Below are 21,110 nucleotides of genomic sequence, written 5' to 3'. Positions count from 1 at the left end.
TGTCTGCTCAAATTTCTAACTTGCCCGAAGAATTTCTGCTGCTTTTTTCGCTGTTTTGTTTGTGTGTTATGTGTGTGTGTATGTGTGTGTAGAAAATGGATAAAAACTGTACCCCGACTCCTTTCGGTTGCACGCGAGAAATGTTTCGTGACAAAGAATTTCAAAACTGAAACAGAAGCAGAACCAGAAGCAGTGGCTGAAGAAAAACGTCTGTGAGACATTGTAAAGCGTTGCAAGTAGCGCAAAACTTTGAAGTTTTATTAAAAATACACACCGCAACATTCTTCAAAAACTTTGCACACGAAAACGTGAGATAATTTAGGAAGTCAGAGCCGTGAGACAGAGCCTGCTCCTAGACACTCGGGGGCAGGTGAATGGCATCGTTCATAGTGTTCTTACCGCGGTAGAGAGTGTCAAGTACTTTGGATAAACTTTTGTGACAGCTCAATTTGGGGAAGAAATCGTATGAGGGCGCGTTGCTTGTGGTTATGTCAGGAATATTAGAATATTAGTTGATAGTTTCGCTGCCTTTGCCTCTGACTTTGCCTTTGCTGGCAGCTAATGAGGAGATGTAAGTAAGTAAAAGAGCAAACTGCTAATGACGGGCTCATAGCGATGCAGTTGACAGAGCAATTAACGCAATTCGTATACTAAAAGTCGATGCTTTAAGCTTTTACACACACTCTATACAGTGATACCGGACACATATTGTACAATAATTCTCACATATCAGCCAACACAAGTTGGTTTACGTGACCTATTGCGTAATAAACACCAAGCACCATCAATTATCAGGCCACAAATAGACACATCCCAATGCAAACAGAGCTGTATCAGCTGCAAATGATACACAACAAGAACATCAACAACAGGAGCCGTAACAAGCGATGCACTTAACTGGCAGTTCCGCCCACGTTCCGCTCCCTGAACTGAGCTGAGCTCGTGGGCATGTCATGCTGGCAGTGGCAGTGGCAGTGGAAGAGGAACATTAACATCATGTTGTGGTTATGGAAATTAGCTGGAAAGGATGACAAACATTGTGCGTGCCAAGATTTATGCCCAGCTCGAAACTCAAGTACTTGATGCACTACTTCTCATGCACATCCTGTGAAAATGGAGCAGCAACAGCAACAGTTATGCCAAGGATAGGAGGCGGGGCTGCGCACACCGTCCCATCTAATTGGTATTTATTGCTATTTAAATGCAACAAGAACTTGTTGCTACTTTTCACCTCGTATTTCATCTGATTTTACTAGGCACAAGAGCATCGACAAAGTGAACGCCCCCAAAATGTCGGATCGGAAGGCACAGATCTTATGGAACAGCCAATAGCATTTGAATGCTATAATTAGGCACGATCGTTCATAGCGAGCAAAAGAGAGCAAACATGCTGCTTGAAAGACTCTTGCTCAAAGCACATACAGATGTTCGTGTGTGCGTGTGTGAGGATGGATATCTTTTGGATACGAGGCGAGTATTTGCTCGCATCTTGAGGCTAATTTCAGTGGGCACACGACTTTGGCACGGTTTAGTATCGTCGCGACAATTATCGTAATTAACTCGTTTATGTGTTGTGTGCTAATCCAATTATCCAAGTTCGCACAGGATGCCCCCAAGAAGACGCAGCGTGCAACGTGGCAGTGAAACGAAATAAATTAATTCAATCAGCATACAATTAGAGAGACAAATGAAGAATTTTAACGCACAATTCGCATACCTAATTGAATTGTGTTGCATTCTATTCCTCTCATTATCTCCGTCATCATCATCGTCATCAACATCATCATCATCAGCAGTGTCATTGTCAACGCGCTTGTCACTGTGAACCAATTGTTCAATTAGCTAAAACAGTGATTTAAGAAATTTAAATTCAATTTGTCAACCATGCTAAACTATCAGCAGCAGTTGCATTCGCTGCCCGTCGGCAATGCCGGCAATTTTTATTATGCCGCCACATCGGCAATCCCGTCGGCAGCATCCAATCCATCCGGGCCTGAATCTGCATCCGCATCCGCAGCTGCATCTGCATCTGTATCTCTACCTCACTCTCTGTCATCCGCTGAGGTCGCGTATCCCTCACAGCCACATCCAATGGAACTGGAGCAGAAGCTGCACGATGGTTTCTATTCGAAGGATAAACTCAGTGCAAATCGAAGAGAGCTTGACAAAATGCACAGATTCTCCGTTGATAATCTTATTGAATTGAAACAGAATGCGCATGCAAAGAGCAAATTGCCTCTGGAAATGTCTAATAATTTTGGTAAGTCTAATATAAATATAATGAAATCTACTATGTAAGGACTTTTAGCGAATCAAGTCTTTTCTCCTATATCCCAAATCTTATAAACGATTTTAATTTCAAATATTTTACTCAAAATTCAATATATATTTTTATGTTTTTAAAATTGCCATTGCTTTTTATTATTTTATATTATACTATACTATTTTGACTTTATGAAAGCGAATAGCAATTGCTATGTATGTCTATATACCACACTTAAGTGTAATGTTGAAGCTAGAACATACAATATAGTATGTATTTATGTTTCTCAAATTTGGTTGCCACCAGATGCAAACTGTAGAAATTATTTAATAAAAAAACGCCTAATGTAAATGGGAATACGGCATATTTTGCAGTCTATAGTATATTTTGAATGAGGTTCAATATCTTGTTTAGTTTTGTTTTTAAAATGTGTTATTTAATTTCTCACACAATATTTATAATTAAAAGTGAAAACAAAAATGTTTTTTTCAATTATGAAACAATTTTTTATGAATTAATGGATAATTGAAAGCACAATATTTCAATATATATATGTATATTTATATATATATATTTATTTTCTCGACTATAGAAAAGTGACGTTAATATATTAAAATTATTTCCATGAGCCATGAAACCATTATAAATATATGTTAAAACAATTGTTTGCTATTTTTTAATCAATTTTTGTGTATTTGTTTTAAAGCTCCGATATGGTTAGTTACATATATGTTTTTTTATTGATGAACACGTTTTGTTAGTAATAAAGCATTCTCGAGTAGAGTGTTTTTGTCCCATTAATTATGTTATTAATAATGCTATTATGCCATTAATAATATTGCTTCACTTTGAAACGCACTTTAAAGAACGTGTTAGTTACAATAGCTAATTAAATTTGTTCTGCTCTTAAGGGTTCCATTCAAAATATTTAGTATGATTTTAGGTTTATCCAATGGGACATCAAATTAACATGTGTAGAGTTGATTGAATAAAACAAATTGTAGCATTGAAATAAACATATATAACGTTAATATTCAGCACTCATTGAAAATTGAAAATATGTATATATGTTATATGCATATTGACGCAGTCAAATTTCGTTCATTATCGGCCAGAATTTATTTTTTGGCGCACATTATCATTATTTTTGGTACTTAACAATTTTAAATCGCACATTAAATAACAACGGAACACAACTATATTAAAGGATTGGTTATCTACTGGCTAAAAACACCGATACCCAACTAATGTCGTATAATATGAAACAATAAAAATATAATAATAAAATCAATTGAAAATTTATCACGAAAAACAGTGCAATAAAGAAGGGGAAAAATATAAGGACGAATTAAAATATTATATAGTATGAACAAGCTTTTTTTGTTGTAATGAAGATTCGGAAAAATAAAAAACCATAAGTTTGAAAATAAGTGCATTAAAAACACAAAATAAGAAAATAACTTCCATGTGGCACTACATTTTAATCCCTAATCTAGAATAATTAAAATATTGAGTCAATTAGAGACTTACAGGTTTTTTCCTGTTTCAATTAAATTACACAATGAATGAATGCCAGAGTTTTTTAGCTTATGATTTTTAAAGTAAATGATGTACATATGTATAACGTAAGATATTCTTGGTTTCGATATATAGTAAATTAGAGTAGCAGATCAAAAGACATTTTTAAAGAGTATTTTGTACTACACTTGTACTTATGCAAATACATGTTTAAAGAATGTGTAAGGTTTTTTGCATTTGTGTGTTTATAACGTGTTATAATTACAAACTCATGGTCGAGCAGTCCTAGATGTTTATGAATTTAAAAGATTATCAAATATATTCTTATTTTATATCTTTTTAATATTAGATCTATATAGAAAACTTTTGCAATAAATTAATGTTTAATCTTCTTAATCAGTTATAATTCAATTGGATAACTTAGCATTGAATATCAGTTTCCTCACTTCTTAAACACCCTCGACAGATTTGTGAAATGATTGTACAAATACATTTTTTAACTCAAGCAAACGTCTTCTTCAGGGTGGTAATCATCAGGAAATAAATTCAGTGCATTTTATTTTATTTTTTTGGTTTACCCAACCAAATCTTGTACCCACGCCATTTGTCTCAATTTGTCAGCGAGGCTGTCCGCAGAGTTGCATCGTAGATCACGGCACGTTATGCAGTATGCCAAGCACTTCATAGGAGCAACTGCAGTGCCCAATGAGGTCCCCAGGGAGGGGTAGAAAACGAGATGTTTAATTTGAATTGCCAGCGAATCGGGCAACGAGCGATAAAAAACAGTTGCAGCTTAATAAAAAGAAAGCAAGAGCCGAACACGAGATGTGAAAACCGAAAGGGAAACCTCAATCAGAAAAGCATGAACTGCGATAGGCATGAGAAACGGAAGGGATGGGATGGGAAAGAAAAAGAAAAGGAAAAGCGAATGGAACTGAGACTGGCACATGTTACAATCCAAGCAATGACAAAAATAAACACACGCCTCTGGCCTCAACCATTTACAGCACACGCGGGATAGGCGGCCTGGTTGAGCTGGAAAAGGGGGGCTGCAACTAGTACTGCGATCTGGCTGGTCGTTTTATGCTCCACTTGGAAAATATAGGCACTGCTCTGGTGGCTGATGCCTGATGCTCGCTGATGCTGATGCTGTGCTGTGCTGGGCGCTTTCGCTTGTTCAAAGGCATGCGGCCTCTGAGGGAATATCATGTCAGCTTTGATTACGTTTTGTCATGTTGACAATGTTGAAGTGCTGTCTGTCTGTCTCTTTGCCTGTCTGTCTGTCTGTCTGCTGGTCCGCTTGTCTGTGTGACTGCTGTTGCTGCAGTCGTCGGAATTGCTACCAAAAAGGAAAAACTAGCGATTGAAAGACAGCTTCTGATAGCATTGCCATTGCCAGCTATCACAATAGGACGCGCATATTTCATAGCAAATTATGCCGTTGACAACCTGAACAGCAACAACAAGGACAACAACCAGGCCAGCAGACAACATGTCGCCTTGAACGGATAGAGATGGAGAAGAAAGAGAGAGCGAGAGCGAGGGAAGCGCCTTTAATGTTGACATCCCGCCGCCAATGCAGTGACAGAGGCATAAGACATGAAGTACGGGCCTACATAAAACGGTGGCTCAGCCGCAACCACAACAGCAACGGCAGCAGCAACTACAACAGCAACAAAAATGCATCAAGATGACACTGTCAGACATTTGGATATGCAATTGGCGGCGGCATAAATGAGCGAATGTCGCCCACATATGGCACCTAGATGTCATGCATGAGTTGCCACTGACACAGACACAGACGCACACACGCACACTCTTACACACTCACCTACACACACAGCTGCAGTCACCTACATAAATCACACATCATCACATTTATGCATATCCTATCCCAGCTAGGCAAGCGAGTATACATACATCTTCTGCCTGCTTGCGCATGATATCATAAATTCTCAGCTCATTTCAATTCAAATTTATCATTTATGGGTTGAACAACGCCACAAGCACAACAAATTCAATTCTGCTATAGGTGAAAGCATATAAATCTTATGACTCTCAATAGAATGCAAAATGTATAAGGTATTATTTTGACAATTCGAAGATAGAGTAGAAATAGAAATAGATAGAGTGCAAAATCAAATATATGAAAAATAAACCTAACCTAATAACGGTTGAAAGTAATTAGAATCTGGTATATTTTGAAATATATGGTATATTTTCGACGAAGTATATATGTATTCATGCGCGAAATAAAGACTTTAGTATATTTCAGTATTTCTATACATTTTTATGGTATATTTTAAAATCGATACAGTATTAATTTGCTTTTATCGAAAATGGGTGACTTATTGTCGAGCGTACTCGACTCTACTTGTTTTTAATGAAATTAATAAATAACAATATTTACCAAAAAACAATTTTTTTTGATAATGAGAGAAATACTCTTTTCTACAGACAATAACAAACAATTTTGTAAATAATTTATTTTTATTAAACCATAATTTTTCATTAGAGCTTCATACCAATTTCAAAATTTAAAATAATCCTTATTATCGCTAATATCGTGCCAACCAAAGCTTCTGTGATTTTCTAGGGTTAAATAACCTATTCAAAATTGTTTATATCAACTCATATATTACATTTGTTTAATGTATTTTTTGTTTCCTATTATTCCGACTTTTAAAATTGTTGGATTTATCAATATAATAATGACTTTACTTTTTCGATAAATATGTTTTAAATAATATAAGGACATTTTTAAAATGGTTGTTTGAATTCTTTGATATTTTTAAAAACAATATTAATAATAATTTATTAATAATGTTAGTGATTCTTGTTTAATATTAAATTTTTAAAAAAATATTGTAAATATAATATATAATCTTATAATAATGTTTCATATATAATTTTTATTGTTTTAAAACTTTTATATAATTTAATTCTAATAACTTTTTCTTTGAATTAAACGGTAGTCACCAAAGACTTGGTATAAATATCACACCATAGTGTCTATTCTTTGCGCACATTGTACATATGTATGTAGATACAATCAGATATGTACACATGTTTATCGGTTTTCCCATATTTCTCAGAATGCTTTCCAAAATGAAAATACTTGGCCAGCGTAATCAATTAGTGAAAGTTGCCTCTCGCTTATTGTCGCTTAATGTCACAATTTCAGTTTAATTAATAGATCGTAAATTTGTTGCGTTTGCTTTGTCGTCGGGTTGCCACCTAAAATTAGTAGACAGCTGCCCGGCGATGTTGTCGACGCGAGATGATAGTATATATTTTATGACCCATGCCATTTGTTTATGACCTCCCCCCATATGACAATAAGCGGAGCCAAAAGGATCAAACAGAATGCAAAATTTTATGGATGCACGACCATAAAAACATACCAAAAATCCTGAGCTGTCGAATTAATTGATGTCCGGGCACTTATCGATTATTTACGAGGCTGTCGTGCAATGCCATCAAAATTGCACCACTTCCCAGAATATCAACAAAAGTGAAAGATTTTCCTAAATTGTTTCATAATTGTCTTCCGCTTGCAGGCACCGCCACCGTTGATTACCCCAACAATCTGACATCTGGGCACTCAAGAAAGCCCCGACGCAATCGCACCACCTTTAGCTCAGCTCAACTCACGGCCCTGGAGAAAGTGTTCGAGAGAACGCATTACCCCGATGCGTTTGTGAGGGAGGAGCTGGCGACAAAAGTGCATCTGAGCGAGGCACGAGTTCAAGTGAGATAAATAAATATAGAAAAAAAAGGCAATCATTTCCAACTTTTTTATTGCCTCAATCTAGGTTTGGTTCCAGAATCGTCGAGCCAAATTCCGGCGAAATGAGCGCAGTGTCAGCATAGGTCGTCCCCTCTTGGATGCAGCCACTCAACTGGTGCCAGCTCCCATACCCAACAACATCCACAAATACCCGAATCTCTCACACACAGGACCTCCTGGCGCTTATGCCCTCAACTTTGCCCCTCTAGAGCTGCGCTCCTGTCAGAACTATACCAACTGCTACAGCGGATTCGCAGCAAACCCGACCAGCAGCAGCGGAGTCTGCTCGTTCTTTGGGGCGCCCAATTACTGTATGGCAGCGAACTATGCGAAGAACGCTTATCCGTCCCTTTGATGATACTGCTGGCACCCTTGAAAGGCAAAGCATAGACTCAAATGTATTTCAATTAGCGAAATTGCTCTATTCACATAACATAATTATTAGAATGAATTAAGATTGAATTATACCTGACTTTTTAATATTTATATAGAAAAATAAACGAGAACCCTTTTAAAAAATAAAATATTTTTTCGATAATATTGAGAAAATTGTAATGAAACTTTTAGCTATAAAAAGATTCTGCACTCACTATTTATTTTCTGTAGTGTTCAGGTGCTATATATGATCATTTTTTGCAAATAAAAATATCCACCAATAATACAAATCTTGCTTAACCCAAATTATAAATAATTCAAGTTAACTTACTACAAAAAAAAGAAAATTAAACGAGAAGTGAACCCATTAAAAAGCATCATATTTATTTGATAATAGAAAAATTATTGATAAATTTTCAAATACTAAATACATAGAACGATTGTCCAAAATCAAATATGCATATTCAAAATTTCGGTACTGTTCAAGTAATATTAAAGGTAATTTTTTGCAAATAAAAACACCCATCAATAATAAAATGCATTCTTAAATGAATTAATTTTTTGAAAATGAGACGTCAGCGCAATTAATTCGTATTTATGTAGCCACATTAATTAACCCAAATTATGAATAATTCAAGTTAACCTAATATGTCTTTGAAGACATTCCAATCAAAGGGAAGGGGAGGTAATTTATATACATACGTTATCTATGCAAAATATTCCCTTAAATGGAAAATTTTTTCTTATTTTCAACTTTTCAGCTTTTCAATTATGGTGCTGTCAGTGGCCTGCCAAATTGACATTGCTGATTTAATTATTTACTTGGATTGATGAATTAATTAAAAATTCATATTCAAGCCTTTGTTTGAGTGTGCATATGGCAGATACAAGCCCGTGTGTGTGTGCTTATATGTGCAAGTGTGTGTAGCTATTACCCGCATGTGTTAATTTGTATAACACAACTTAATTAAAGTCAAAGAAAACAGGCGAGCAATCAAAAGAAAGGTAAGGGAGAACTTTGTGAGAAGCCACAACCCACTATTACCAAATACATTAGGATTGTGGCCAACTCGGTGTTGAAAGCAATTAAAAAGACAGATTGCCATAATAAACAGACAAACTACAATGCTGATATGTTGAAATGTTGAAATAAGCTCGTAGACAGTAAAGAGCACCTGTGGGGAAACTGAAGTAAATCGACATTTAAAGGTTAAAGAGTTGAACGAATTAAGGTTTCTCCTCAAATCTCGAGAAAAGCCAATGTAATTTATCATATGGCAAAGCCTCGCTCTAACTTATTTTCCATCTCTTATTTTAAGCACCCAAAGCAATAAGGTGGCATTAGGGGAATTTCTTTCTTTGGCAAGCACTCACACACACATACACATTTCTTGGTGCTATCCCCTTAATAGACAAAAGGTTAACAAGTACCATGTAAAAGTTTAAATGCAAATAAAAAGAAAAAAATTCCCTTTTCAACATGACAGTAGGGAACGCAAGGAGTTGCAAAAAATGCAAATTAACATTTGGAATGTATACGATATCTACCACTAATTTGCATAAAGAGAGAGAGGTAGAGAGAGAGACATAAATAGAAAGAGAACGAATGGTGGCAGTAAGAGCGATGAGTGCCCCATGTGTATTAAGCATTTTTACAATATTTACAAAATTGCAATAATGCCTGAATGGCAGCACAAAGGAAGAATGCGTTTTGTCCTTTTGCGATGCGGCAAAATATCTGTACACATATAAGTAGTACATAGTTGTTGCTACCGCCAAGGAATACAAGGACGGGAAATTAACTGAGCCACGACATTTGCTGACATGCTACATGTTGCAGAACTTTGCATAAAGCAAAATAAAAAGGAAGATAAATATTTATCCCAGGCATAGAAGACGCTCAAATACACTTAGAATCACAATTGATTAGGGTAAACATATTTGCATTCTGTTTTGGTATGCCTACAAGTTTTCTTTTCCTGTTGAATTTTCTTAAAATTTAGAAATCAATACACAATTTAATTATTTACCTAACATTTCCAAAGAAAATGCATTCCAAGGTTTATACACAATTTAGATACAGAAAATTAATAAAAAAGGAACCACGTTAGGAACCACGTCACCTTAGCTCTTTCGCTGAACAAAGTAAATAACCGCCTTCTAAAGTATCTCGTGTCCAAAAGTAAATGAACTCCTTTGCGTAAGGGAAAAATACAAACCCACATACGTTGCACACATAACAAGAGAGAGAGAGAGAGTACGAGAGAGAGAGAGAGAATAAAAACTGTCAAATCAAATGTCAGGCAGAAATTCCAGGGCAAACAGGACGTTTTGTCCGAGTTCGCATATCTATTTCAGTCGTAGCTTGACAGTTTATAAATTTTATAAAATGCAACTGCAAATCGCTGAGAATATCTAGATATAGGAAAATACTATATATTCCATTTACAGATTGAATCCTATTGAATCCAACATAATTATGACTTTAAAACACAGCCAAATGCTCACTTATATGGCGCATTTCACACAAATCTCTATAATTAGGTGATAATTTTGCGTCTGTTAAAAAGTAATTATTCATACACATCAAAACAGATGAATGAGCACCCACACACACTCATACACATAAGTAGATACATATGTTTGTTGTGATGCCACGGGAAACATCTTGACAAGGGCCACTTCTGTTCTGTTCTGTTCTGTTGGCTTCTGTCCTGTCAGATGAAAGACGATCCGAGGCGCAGCCGCAGCCCTCTTGACAGCTTCTTGAGCCCAGACCAATGTTATGACGAGGGTGATGAGATTTGTGACTGTAAAAGAACCATTTATGTTAAATGTGCACCACGACGATGGCACCCTGAGTTGACTCGCGTACTGGCAAAATATGAAGTCAATTGGGAGACTGTAAATATTACTTATTATGCAGATATTAAATAATTCCTACTCATTTCTATGTATCAGCAACAATTACTATAAAGCAGTTAATGCGTTTAATTAAATTATTGTATATCTTCTGTTTATCTGTTTATTACATACTCTGGTTACATCGTTCAATTAAATTATTGTTTACTATCTGTTTTGTTCTGTTGATTACATACTCTGGTTACATACATGCTGCCCCACTATTATCTCAATCGAATTATGACAAACAATGAGATTATAACTATTACTAAGAGCAGCCAAACGTTCATATTCAAGAATGAGCTACAGTTATGTTCCCTAGCATTATCCTTAACTTTTTCTTCATACTCGGCATACAAAATGGCCGAAAACTCATTACTCGGTAAATATCTGGTGGTGCAATAGGAGACCAATTCATCTGTCATCCGAAAGGAATAGTTGACGCACGACAATTTACTACGGGGATAGCTGAGAGGTTTCGGTTTTCCCACACCTCCGAAGCAGCGGAAAAACGTAGAATTAACAAACTCCAGAGTTTTGCAGTTGGCAATCGTTTCACTGCGAAAGAAAATCAAATAATGTGTTTGTTTCTTTTCCATGCTGAATACGCTGTAGGGTTCGCCATCATTCAATAAATATCCGCCGTACTTGTCGGTCATGTCTTCGGGATATTCTCCACTGCAGATCATGTTCCAGGTGCGCTTGACCGAAGCATCACAACGGCCTGCGGCCATTCGCTGATCATAATTTCTTCTTCTGGGCATGGTTAGTACACGTAAAACTAAAAATTTTGTTGTTGACAAATTCTATTGCTTGATCATTTTAATATCTGAGCTATTTAACTTTGCTTACTTAATCACATGTTTATTTTCTTTATTGAATCATCGGGCAACTATTCGACGTAAAACCCATGACATCACAACATGTTATCATCACAAAATGAAATACAAACATTGTCACATGCTTTAGCATAATTTAGAAAAAATACGTGTGATTATCTTTAAAATTGTTGACCTTTGAGTAAATAAAATAAACAATCGCGAACAAGTCACAATTTGTCAGGAGAAGTTATCAAAATACAAATTTGATTCAAATAGAAACCAGATGGATGAGTTTATTAACATTTGTTTACAAATATATATAGGTACCTAACTCTGCCAATGTGATAACCAAAAAAAAAAAAAAAGCAAAACGCAGTTGAATATATTATAACAAGAAGAAAGAAGACAGAGCGGCAGACAAAGTGATTCCCCAAAAATTCCCCCATCGATGCCGAAGTAGCGAAGAGCGAAAATCTTAACCTGTAACCGGTTCGCCTAAGGGGGCCTACATCCATTAATTATAAAGAACGAAATTCGTACACACTTCAAAGCGTCATCATAACGATGATGATAATGATGGTGATGACGATTATCGTCATCGCAGATCCAGTTCTGTTTGCAACCAGACTAGAAGTTTCTATATAAAATAGGCAGTATCTAAAGCGAGCACGCACATTTCGAAATCAAACTCATTGTGAACGGAACTCAAGTCAAGATGCGAGCTACTTTGGTATTCGTTGTTGTGATCTTCGCGCTCTTCTGCCTGATTGAGGCACGGCCACAGTTTGGATTTGGTGGCGGATTTGGTCATCATCGTCATCATGGCTTTGGCGGCTTTGGCGGTTTCCCCGGCGGCTACGGCGGCTATGGCGGTTATCCAGGAGGATATGGAGGATATCCAGGCGGCTACGGCGGTTATCCCGGTGGATACGGTGGTGGATTCGGTGGTGCCAGTGCAAGTGCCTCAGCCTCAGCATCTGCAGGCGGTGGTGGCTTCTATGGCCGCTAATAGCTTTTTACTCTAGTAGTCAATACTTTACTTTAAGTCGGCTAAATAAAATAATAATTTTAGCTTAAAAAACTTTGGTGTTCGCCTGTCTTAAGTACTTGCCAGTTGGCTGCATTCTTTTTGGTGAGGCAGCTAATGGAATGGAATTTCGTCATAAGTTGGTGTCAAGTTTTGCACTTGAAAACAAAACAGCTGCCACTGAGTGTGTGTGTGTGTGTGGGAGTGTTGTGTGCATTTACTGAGCAACTTGCCAAGAACAAGCCACACAACATTTTAAGGCAAAAAAAAAGAAACATCAAACTTTTAGTGCAGTGCGCGTCGGCCCCCAAATAAACTTTCACTTTGCTCCTGCTCCTGGTCCTTGTGGAACTGGAGCACCAGGGTACAGTTGACACATATTTCCAAGTGGTGAGAGGCAAGCAGCAGGGGACTCGCAACCAGCACATTACTCTTTATTGTGTGTGTGTGTGTGTGTGTAAGAAAAGTGTTGTACACATACATAGTAGTGTGTGTACATTTCTCTGATTACTTCAAGGCATCGGTCTTACGAATTCATCTGGTTCTTGGCAATGCCAGACAGCAGTTTGGTTCAACGACTTTGCGGCATCATTAAAAGTTTTTTGGGCCTGTCATTCCTTATTGTATTTGGTGGGCAAAGTTTGCAAAGCTCAACCAGGTCCAGCATGCAGCCTTCATCACGTTGCTCGCTGTATTGTTATCATTGAATTTACGTGCCGAGACCGTGTCTGAGACTGAGGCTGAGGTTGAGGCTAAGGCCGAGGAGTTGCCACAAAATGCAAGTCAGGCCATTCAGCATGCTCTTGTGCTTGACTCCAAGTTGCATTGATGACCACACTCGGTTGGCTCGCAGTCTTTGTTTGTGGCTCACCAACCCCACACTTTCCAGAAAACGATTCATGAAAAATGTTTGCTGCGTTGTCATTGCAGGTGCATTGTGCCATTGTGTCGCCATGCATTTTTACTTTGGCTCTGGACATTCTCAAGTGTCTTTTTCATGCTGTTCGCCATTGAAAATCATAATATAATATAACGCATCTTGCGCCATTTTACGAGAACCTGTCTAATAACGACTGTCAGCTCAGGGTTGTCCAGGTAATATAATATATATAGTAACATATAAGGAAAATTTAAACGCATAAGGAGTATGCTCAGCAATAACGCGTTCTATAAAATTAAATTCTTAAATCAATCCCGTCTCGAATTTGTTCAGAACGATTCATGCTTAGGCTTTATAATTTTTAGACAAACCGTTCTTAAAAGTATAAACGAACGAAAAAATCTAAAAACCGGAAAATGTATGTATTTTAAGTGAAGACTACTTATGTCGTTCTTTAATGCATACAAGCTTAATTCTGATTGAAATAAGTATAATTTATTCCTATAAATATAAAAACAAAAAATTCAAAAATTCGAGAAATTGTGAATTGATGCACAGCGAATGTGTTAATTCCTATCCTACAATATTTGGACATAAATTCTGAAGCTTAAATATTTATTCGGTTCGGATATAAATATAACTTCAAACATTGTAACGAATATTGCACACTAAAATATGTCACAACTAAATACATATAATATAAACATGTTTTAAAGTAGCAAACGCTCATATACAAAAAAAAAAATTTTGCTTTGAATTTTAAATTAAAGAACAATGTGATAAAATTATCCCAACATTTTTAAATAAACAATTTTATGAAAGTTCTTGAATGTAGAACTCCGAGCTTGAATCACACAAGCTAAAACGCTAATATACAAAAATAAGTAAATAAATAAAAGTATTTAGTTTCAGAACTTTAAATTAAAGAACAATGTTTTAAAATTATCCCAACATTTTTAAATCAAGAATTTTTAGAAACCTCTTGAATATAGAATTTTCAGTCTCTCTGAAGTTTTGATACTGCAATTCTTGATTCAAAAACAAAAGTACTTGCTTTTTCTCATTGTGTACTTTCAAGACAATGACGATTAAGCTGGCTTATGTTAGACGGAGTTATAGTACTCTTTTGTTACTGCAATTGAAGTATTACCAAAAGGATGAAACGACAAGACTTTGGCCGACTGACGTGCCCTGTCAACGCACATCATTGACATCAATTTTGGGGATTGGTTGAAGATGTATTTTTGAATTACGGCCGTGGGCCAACAAGGAAAGGGTGGAACTGCCAGAGGGTGGGGAGGGGGTATCGAAGAGATAATACGAGTATGTACTGCAAACAGTTCGCCTAAAATATGTCAATCGAAATGTAAATCATTGCGTAATTTGCATTTTGAGCATTTGCTTCAATTCAATTCACAGTGAGCTGTGTTGTTGCTGTCTCTGTTGCTGGCAACACGTGAATTATGGCGGCAATTTTGACAATTGCCAAGCTCCGGGCCACGCCTACCACCTCCTACCGCCCAACAACTCCGCATTCTGCTACGTGCTTATGCGAGTGTGACTACGAATGTGTCTGCCTGTCCGTCTGTCTGTCTGTGTGAGTGCTGGAGGGACGGACACAAGGGAGAGCAGTTTGGCATTATGTAACTTGGGCACTCTTCACGTGCACATAAATCGTTGCCGTTGTTATCCAACATAATTGTGTTGACATGTGAATGCTAATTTAAATGGATTTAACTACATTTTCATTTGTTTGCAGCCTTCTACTTAGTGTCTACTTGTTTACCAGCAACAACAAAGCCTCTCTCATAATTTCAAAATCACAAAAACTAAGCTACAAAAAAGGATATTTTATCAGTTTATACAGATAAACATAGAATGGCAATCATAAATGGAAAACCGTATAAATCGCAATAAATTTAACACGTTCGCCAACGAAAGGAATTAGATTTGTAGACACGAATTTGCTGCGCAAAAATTATGTTTTGATTTATTTTATTTGATTTTATCTATGCAACACCTCTGCCCAACCCGACGGAAGCAAGCGAACATTCAGAAAATACTATACTATGTATGTAAAATATAAATAAGTTTATAAGTTAGTGTGAGTATGTGTGTGTGAGTGTGTATATAACGTAACTTTTCTCACGTACGCATGTTGTTGAGCAGATGTGCATACGCCAAAAAGTATGCAACAGCAAAACGTGATTTCGTTTTAAAATTTCAACGCTTTGCTGCTGCTGTCAAAGGAAAATTTATTTGCGGAACGCATTCATTTGGAAATTATCGAACAGGAATTATTGGCTTCTGCAGTGCTCTTCTTGCCTTTTATTGTTATTGTAGATTGTACGAGTTTGTATGTATGTGTAATGTGCTTGTATGCGATGCAAACGCGAACAAGAAAACAAAATAAATAACACAATGGCAAAGCAAAAACGTGATCAATTTCTTGGCATTTCCCTTCATTTGGCCTTCTATGGAAAACTATTAAAGAAGTCCCGTTGTCAATGGAATGGACAAAATTTTGAATCACCGCACGAATAATCAAATAAATGTAGTTTATTAAAGCCAATTGAAAATGCGACTCGAAATACCCTTTTGTCTACAGTGTGAATTTATCTTTTAAAATCAAATGAAATTGCAGCAGAAATAAAGTGAATGTCGTGAGAGAGCCGAGCATTTGAAACCAGCGACTGCGATTTACTGTGTAAAGACCACAAACTGATATTTCAAATTTCGATGATTTCGTATATAATAAGTAATAATTCAACTGTGAAAGAAAACTTAAATTAGCAGAGGCCAATGTGATAGTCATATATAATACCTCTTTGAACCAATGTCCCCTCGGAGACTCCATGATATGGATTGTTTTGATATTGAATTGTCAGATCGCACATAGCATCCAGTAGATAAAAGTCCAAAAAACGAATCCAGTAGTTAAAGCATCCAAACATGATCGCATAAATAGGAGTGTCGACGGCAAACGCAAAGAGCATTCCCCAATACCCGTATATCACACAGAATGTCGCAAAATCGAATCGAGCGGCCAGCATGAGGAATTCATACACCTTGTTGATCTTCAAAGTACATCGTCCAAGCACCGCATGCATCGACCACAAGCGGAACAATTCCTCGCGCTCCCCGCGCTTGGGTAATCTGGATTCGAAGGCATTCACAAGTTCGTTCAGACGGCGATTGATCGATTGATATGAGGAAGCAATATACCAGAGAGCTAAAAAAGTAGCGATAGGTGGCCACAGGTGGAATATTCATGGCATTCTGAAATATAAATGTGATGAGCAGGATATTCCATCTGTGCTCATTGGGAATCATTAAACACATGACCATGCCGATCAGTGTCAAGAGTATCATTGTTGCCAACTTCAAGTAGAAAATATATTCCAAACAGCGATCCACATGATGTGGATGTTGCCTATTGATTTTGCACACAATGCTCTCCAGTTCCACTAGAGCACAGTCCCGCCAGCGGCGTGAGAGTATCGTATAGGATATAGCTGCGTACGACACCGAGTAGAGTATATAGCTGGTGAATGGTATTAGATTCGGGAACCAATTTGTTTGCCTTATGTACTCCACCGATAGCCAGAACATTCCAGGCAGCGCTATCAATATGAAAACATTTGCCACCACCGAATACAAACGGGTCAGCCATGATTGCTGCACTCTTCCGGTCACCAGTCTGTGCGAGGTTACTCCAAGCACTAACGCGTAGTTATGGTACCACTGCAATAGCTGTAGTTTGCCCATCTTCAACGGCCTGCGAAACAATACTAAATACGCTCCACACAGGGAAACCTTCATTACCTAATGAGCTTTTATCTAAGGTGTTTCATCACCTGACGAAATGTGATGTATTCATTTATTTATGCATAGTGTTGAAAAGTACACTATTGTATTTCACGACCTTTTTGGTCTTATCATCATTTGTACATGCTTCAAGGAGGCCGTGTGAGTCGTGAAAGCCAGCCAATTGATGCCCTTTCCGAAAGTGCTGTCATTGTACTTCCCCATCAGATTGCTGTCGAATACAATATTATTTTACATTTATAAATTGATAATAATGACAACTCACCTTGTGTGGCAGCTGGCATACCACCAGGCGCCTGTAAACATCTTTGCACAATTGTCTTTATGACCATCGTTATCGCGATCTTGGGTTGTAAACTTGTGATTTACATGGGCACTCAATGAATCTCCCGCATCTCCGGAATATTCGCCCAACACTTTCAAGGCATATTGATTCGCTTCACTGTCAATCGCAAATCGATTGTATTTCGCATACCTCTTCTCTCCCTTCACATCTTCCATGACTATGATCAGTTCCTGGTTCAGCTCTTTAGTCATGGCATACAGCTTTTCTAGCCCTATAAAGAACTCGCCTTTTACGTTACCGAACCCATTTTTATATTGCTTCCAAAAAAGAAAGAAGTCCACACTTCCATCTTGACGATGCAGCACAATTGTCCATCCACCGCCATGCGAATCCTCATCGCAACTGACAATAAACGGATGCAAACTGTAATCGGGAATACGAATCTGGTAGATACCTGAATTACGATTCAGAGCTGTCGCCTCTGCACAGCTACCAGGAAACTCTTGGTACTCTAGGCTAGTCAACTGGTGAAACTTCTCCAAGAGTTGATCGAGCAATGCGCCTTGTCGAATTTGTTCCAATCTATATATTGACAAATTTATAATATGTTTAAATACAAATCGAATATTTCGAATACTCACCGTATCAGATCGAGTTGCGATTGCACCAAAATATTGCTGGGGTCTTTTAAATGAAAACGAATTTCGGTTGTGTTACCATATTTTATTGTCAAGTTTCCCAATTTATCGAGATTCGGTATGTATTCTACATCGCATATTACAATTGTTACATAAATGAATAAAACTATGCAAATAATTGACAATCTCAGCATTATTTCAACGCTAATCAAATATTGTTTTTAAATGACTGTCAAACACCAAGCCAAACACGACTAAATAATCTCAGCTTAAAGCCGGCGATTTTATTTCAAAGTAATCGTGCTGATAAGAAATGTATTCTCTGAGAATAAAATCCCCTCTGAAATCTTTCAAACAGTGTTGTTTATTGATGTTCCATATATAATACAGAAGCAGTAGTACAATCCATTTATTTAGTAATATATTGATTTGACTTCGATTGACTTTATTATTATCTCCGCGGCCTTATCATCATTTTGGCCATTTTTAATGAATCATTTAAGCCCGAAAATGTGTTCCACATAACTCCTTTTCCATAGGTCGTCTCATTATATATGCCCATTAGATTACTAAAAAATTTATCAAAATAGAATATTGTCTAAGCTGTATAGAAATTTATTTAAGGAAACGAACCTGCCATGACATTTATTGTACCACCAGCCACCTCGATATTCAAGAGCACAATTTCCAGTATATACATCGTTATCTCGATCCCGAGCTGAAAAATTGTAACTCATTTGCCCTGAGAAAGAGTCACCAGCGTCTCCAGAATATTCGCCCAATGTTTGTAAAGCATACAAGTTCTTCTCGCTACTAATCGCAATTTGATCATATTTTGCAAATTTTGTTTCGCCCTTCGAATTCTCCATAAGAAAAAGCAATTCTTGATCCTGTTCTTTAGTCAGCATATGCAATTTTTCCAAGCCTATGAAGAATTCGCCGTTCATATTTCCAAATCCTTGCTTATAGTCTTTCCAGTTCCTATAAAAGTTGACACTTCCGTCTTCACGTCGCAACACAATTATCCATCCTCCGCCGTTGGCATCCTCGTCACAGCTGACCATAAACGGATATGGACTGTAATCGGGTATTCGGATTTGATAGACGCCACTCCGACGACTCAGTGAAGTTGCTTCCGCACAGCTGTTGGCAAAATTTGTCTTTTCTAAGTTGATTGTAGATATTTTGTCAATTTTTGCGTTGAGTTCGGCAAACATTTTAATTTGTTCAGCTCTGAAACGTATGTAATTGAGTCTTGATACACAAAATAGTAAGTTTTTAAATACTCACTGCAGAACTTCGATCTGAGATTGCAACAACTTGATACTTGGATCTTTAATTTGAAAAATTATTTCCGTGGTGTTGCCATATTTTATTTTTAAAGTACCCAGTTTTTCTAATGTGTGCACTTGTTCTTCTTCACACTTAAGTACTGAAAAATTCAGTATTAAAATTATGCTTGCAATTTTCACAAACATTTCATCACTGGGTCATGAATTATAACAGACTGAAGAAATGCGCGTATAAACCAATTCATTTATAGCAACAACTTATCAGCATTCCGAGAGACGAAATGAACCTAACGAAATTGTATTAATCTAATTATTGTAATCTCTGAGAATTTGTAGTAAACATCTCAATGATTGTATCAAATAATATACAATTTAGTGCTCAAGTGGCTGTAAAATATGTTTTCAATTAATGTTAGGAAGGTAAATAACAATCAAAACAAAAGGATTAACATTTTATGATATTGACCTTTTCTTAACAAAAACAAAGGGATTAATATTTTGGTAAACAATCCATTTCTGCCTACCTGTTACATCCGTTCCACCTTAAGCAATATAACTTACCTGAATATAATATAAAAGGACGAAGTATTCGATAATAAGGACATTCACTTTTGGAACTTCAAAGCGTAAACATGTTCGGATACATTTCGTTGCTATCTTTGAAAATAGTCTGTTTCCTTGCACTGACTATATTGATCGTTGCACTTCTGGAGTATATGGTTAAACAAGGCAGAAAGAATTCAACTCTGATGAAGACGCCAGTTTCGGTAAACAGACTTGCTTGTAGTTCCGATTACTGTTCCGCTCCACGCATCATCAACTCGACTTATGTCAAAAACGAAGATCAGTACAACTTTCAATCGCAGACACCTATCTTACGCATTCCAGAAATGAGACATTTGAGACTACAACACCGAGCAAAAGTGATGTCTGGGGTACGCCGTCGACTTGATCAGCAGTTTTAAGCTATCGAACTATTATTAAATTTAGTTTTAGTTTTTAGTTTTAGCAATCGTAATTAACATACTATAAGGATAAGGATATACTATAGGATCATATTGTATAAATAAAAGCGACTTGACAATTAATAAAATTTAATATGAATTTCATTAAATCAGTATTTTTCATGAGTAGATGGCAGGACTATAGTTATATTTTTTTTTAGTAACTTTTCTTGACAGGTCGCCTCTTTTCACTATATCATTCTGCGAACAGTTCAATTTTCCGGAACAGTTCTATTTGTATAGATTTGATATCGTAAATATGCACTGGCCAGAATTAGAATCAATACTTCAAATATTATCTTCACAGCTTGATTTTACCAAACAACAACAAATATTAACTGCTTAAATTTGGTAAATTATTTTGATTTTTTCACAATATTTAGAAACATAATTAAATAAATTGAAACAAGTCTGTATTTCTATTGAACATATTTTTTGTCATTCAATTTATGTAATACAATTTAATTTGTAACGTATTTGATGTGTT

At 36.6% G+C, this 21,110-nt stretch overlaps 6 protein-coding genes across 6 annotated transcripts; 2 read left to right on the top strand and 4 right to left on the bottom strand.

Annotated features, from left to right (window-relative positions):
* The first annotated feature begins 1,544 nt into the window (after window positions 1–1,544).
* Window positions 1,545–8,069, top strand: LOC132791878 (ALX homeobox protein 1). The gene is made up of 3 exons (XM_060800988.1): window positions 1,545–2,260; window positions 7,342–7,532; window positions 7,597–8,069. Exons 1-3 carry the CDS (start codon window positions 1,885–1,887, stop codon window positions 7,924–7,926), a joined length of 897 nt encoding a protein of 298 aa, XP_060656971.1. The 5' UTR covers window positions 1,545–1,884; the 3' UTR covers window positions 7,927–8,069.
* Window positions 8,070–10,945: 2,876 nt separating this feature from the next.
* LOC132793006 (uncharacterized) lies at window positions 10,946–11,719 on the bottom strand. Its single transcript, XM_060802563.1, has one exon. The coding sequence runs from the start codon at window positions 11,609–11,611 to the stop codon at window positions 11,072–11,074; it is 540 nt and encodes a 179-aa protein (XP_060658546.1). The 5' UTR covers window positions 11,612–11,719; the 3' UTR covers window positions 10,946–11,071.
* A 664-nt stretch (window positions 11,720–12,383) lies between these two features.
* Window positions 12,384–12,677, top strand: LOC132793012 (neuropeptide-like protein 31). Its single transcript, XM_060802596.1, has one exon. The coding sequence runs from the start codon at window positions 12,384–12,386 to the stop codon at window positions 12,675–12,677; it is 294 nt and encodes a 97-aa protein (XP_060658579.1).
* Window positions 12,678–16,260: 3,583 nt separating this feature from the next.
* LOC132792052 (putative gustatory receptor 59b) lies at window positions 16,261–17,397 on the bottom strand. Its single transcript, XM_060801266.1, is given in 3 exon segments — window positions 16,261–16,345; window positions 16,400–16,805; window positions 16,807–17,397. Coding segments are annotated over 3 exon segments (1,038 nt in total). The 3' UTR covers window positions 16,261–16,304.
* A 3-nt stretch (window positions 17,398–17,400) lies between these two features.
* On the bottom strand, window positions 17,401–18,597 carry LOC132792053 (ficolin-2-like). Its single transcript, XM_060801267.1, has 3 exons — window positions 18,331–18,597; window positions 17,669–18,271; window positions 17,401–17,614 (listed from the first exon to the last, which is right to left on the bottom strand). The coding sequence occupies exons 1-3, from the start codon at window positions 18,519–18,521 to the stop codon at window positions 17,494–17,496; spliced, it is 915 nt and encodes a 304-aa protein (XP_060657250.1). The 5' UTR covers window positions 18,522–18,597; the 3' UTR covers window positions 17,401–17,493.
* Window positions 18,598–18,673: 76 nt separating this feature from the next.
* Window positions 18,674–21,048, bottom strand: LOC132792054 (angiopoietin-related protein 6-like). The gene is made up of 5 exons (XM_060801269.1): window positions 20,647–21,048; window positions 20,181–20,593; window positions 19,618–19,906; window positions 18,961–19,560; window positions 18,674–18,896 (listed from the first exon to the last, which is right to left on the bottom strand). Exons 3-5 carry the CDS (start codon window positions 19,803–19,805, stop codon window positions 18,779–18,781), a joined length of 906 nt encoding a protein of 301 aa, XP_060657252.1. The 5' UTR covers window positions 19,806–19,906; window positions 20,181–20,593; window positions 20,647–21,048; the 3' UTR covers window positions 18,674–18,778.
* Window positions 21,049–21,110: the final 62 nt, after the last annotated feature.

The sequence above is a fragment of the Drosophila nasuta genome, chromosome 3 (genome assembly GCF_023558535.2).
Source record: "Drosophila nasuta strain 15112-1781.00 chromosome 3, ASM2355853v1, whole genome shotgun sequence".
Taxonomy (NCBI): domain Eukaryota; kingdom Metazoa; phylum Arthropoda; class Insecta; order Diptera; family Drosophilidae; genus Drosophila; species Drosophila nasuta.
This window is presented reverse-complemented; position numbering and strand designations above follow the sequence as displayed.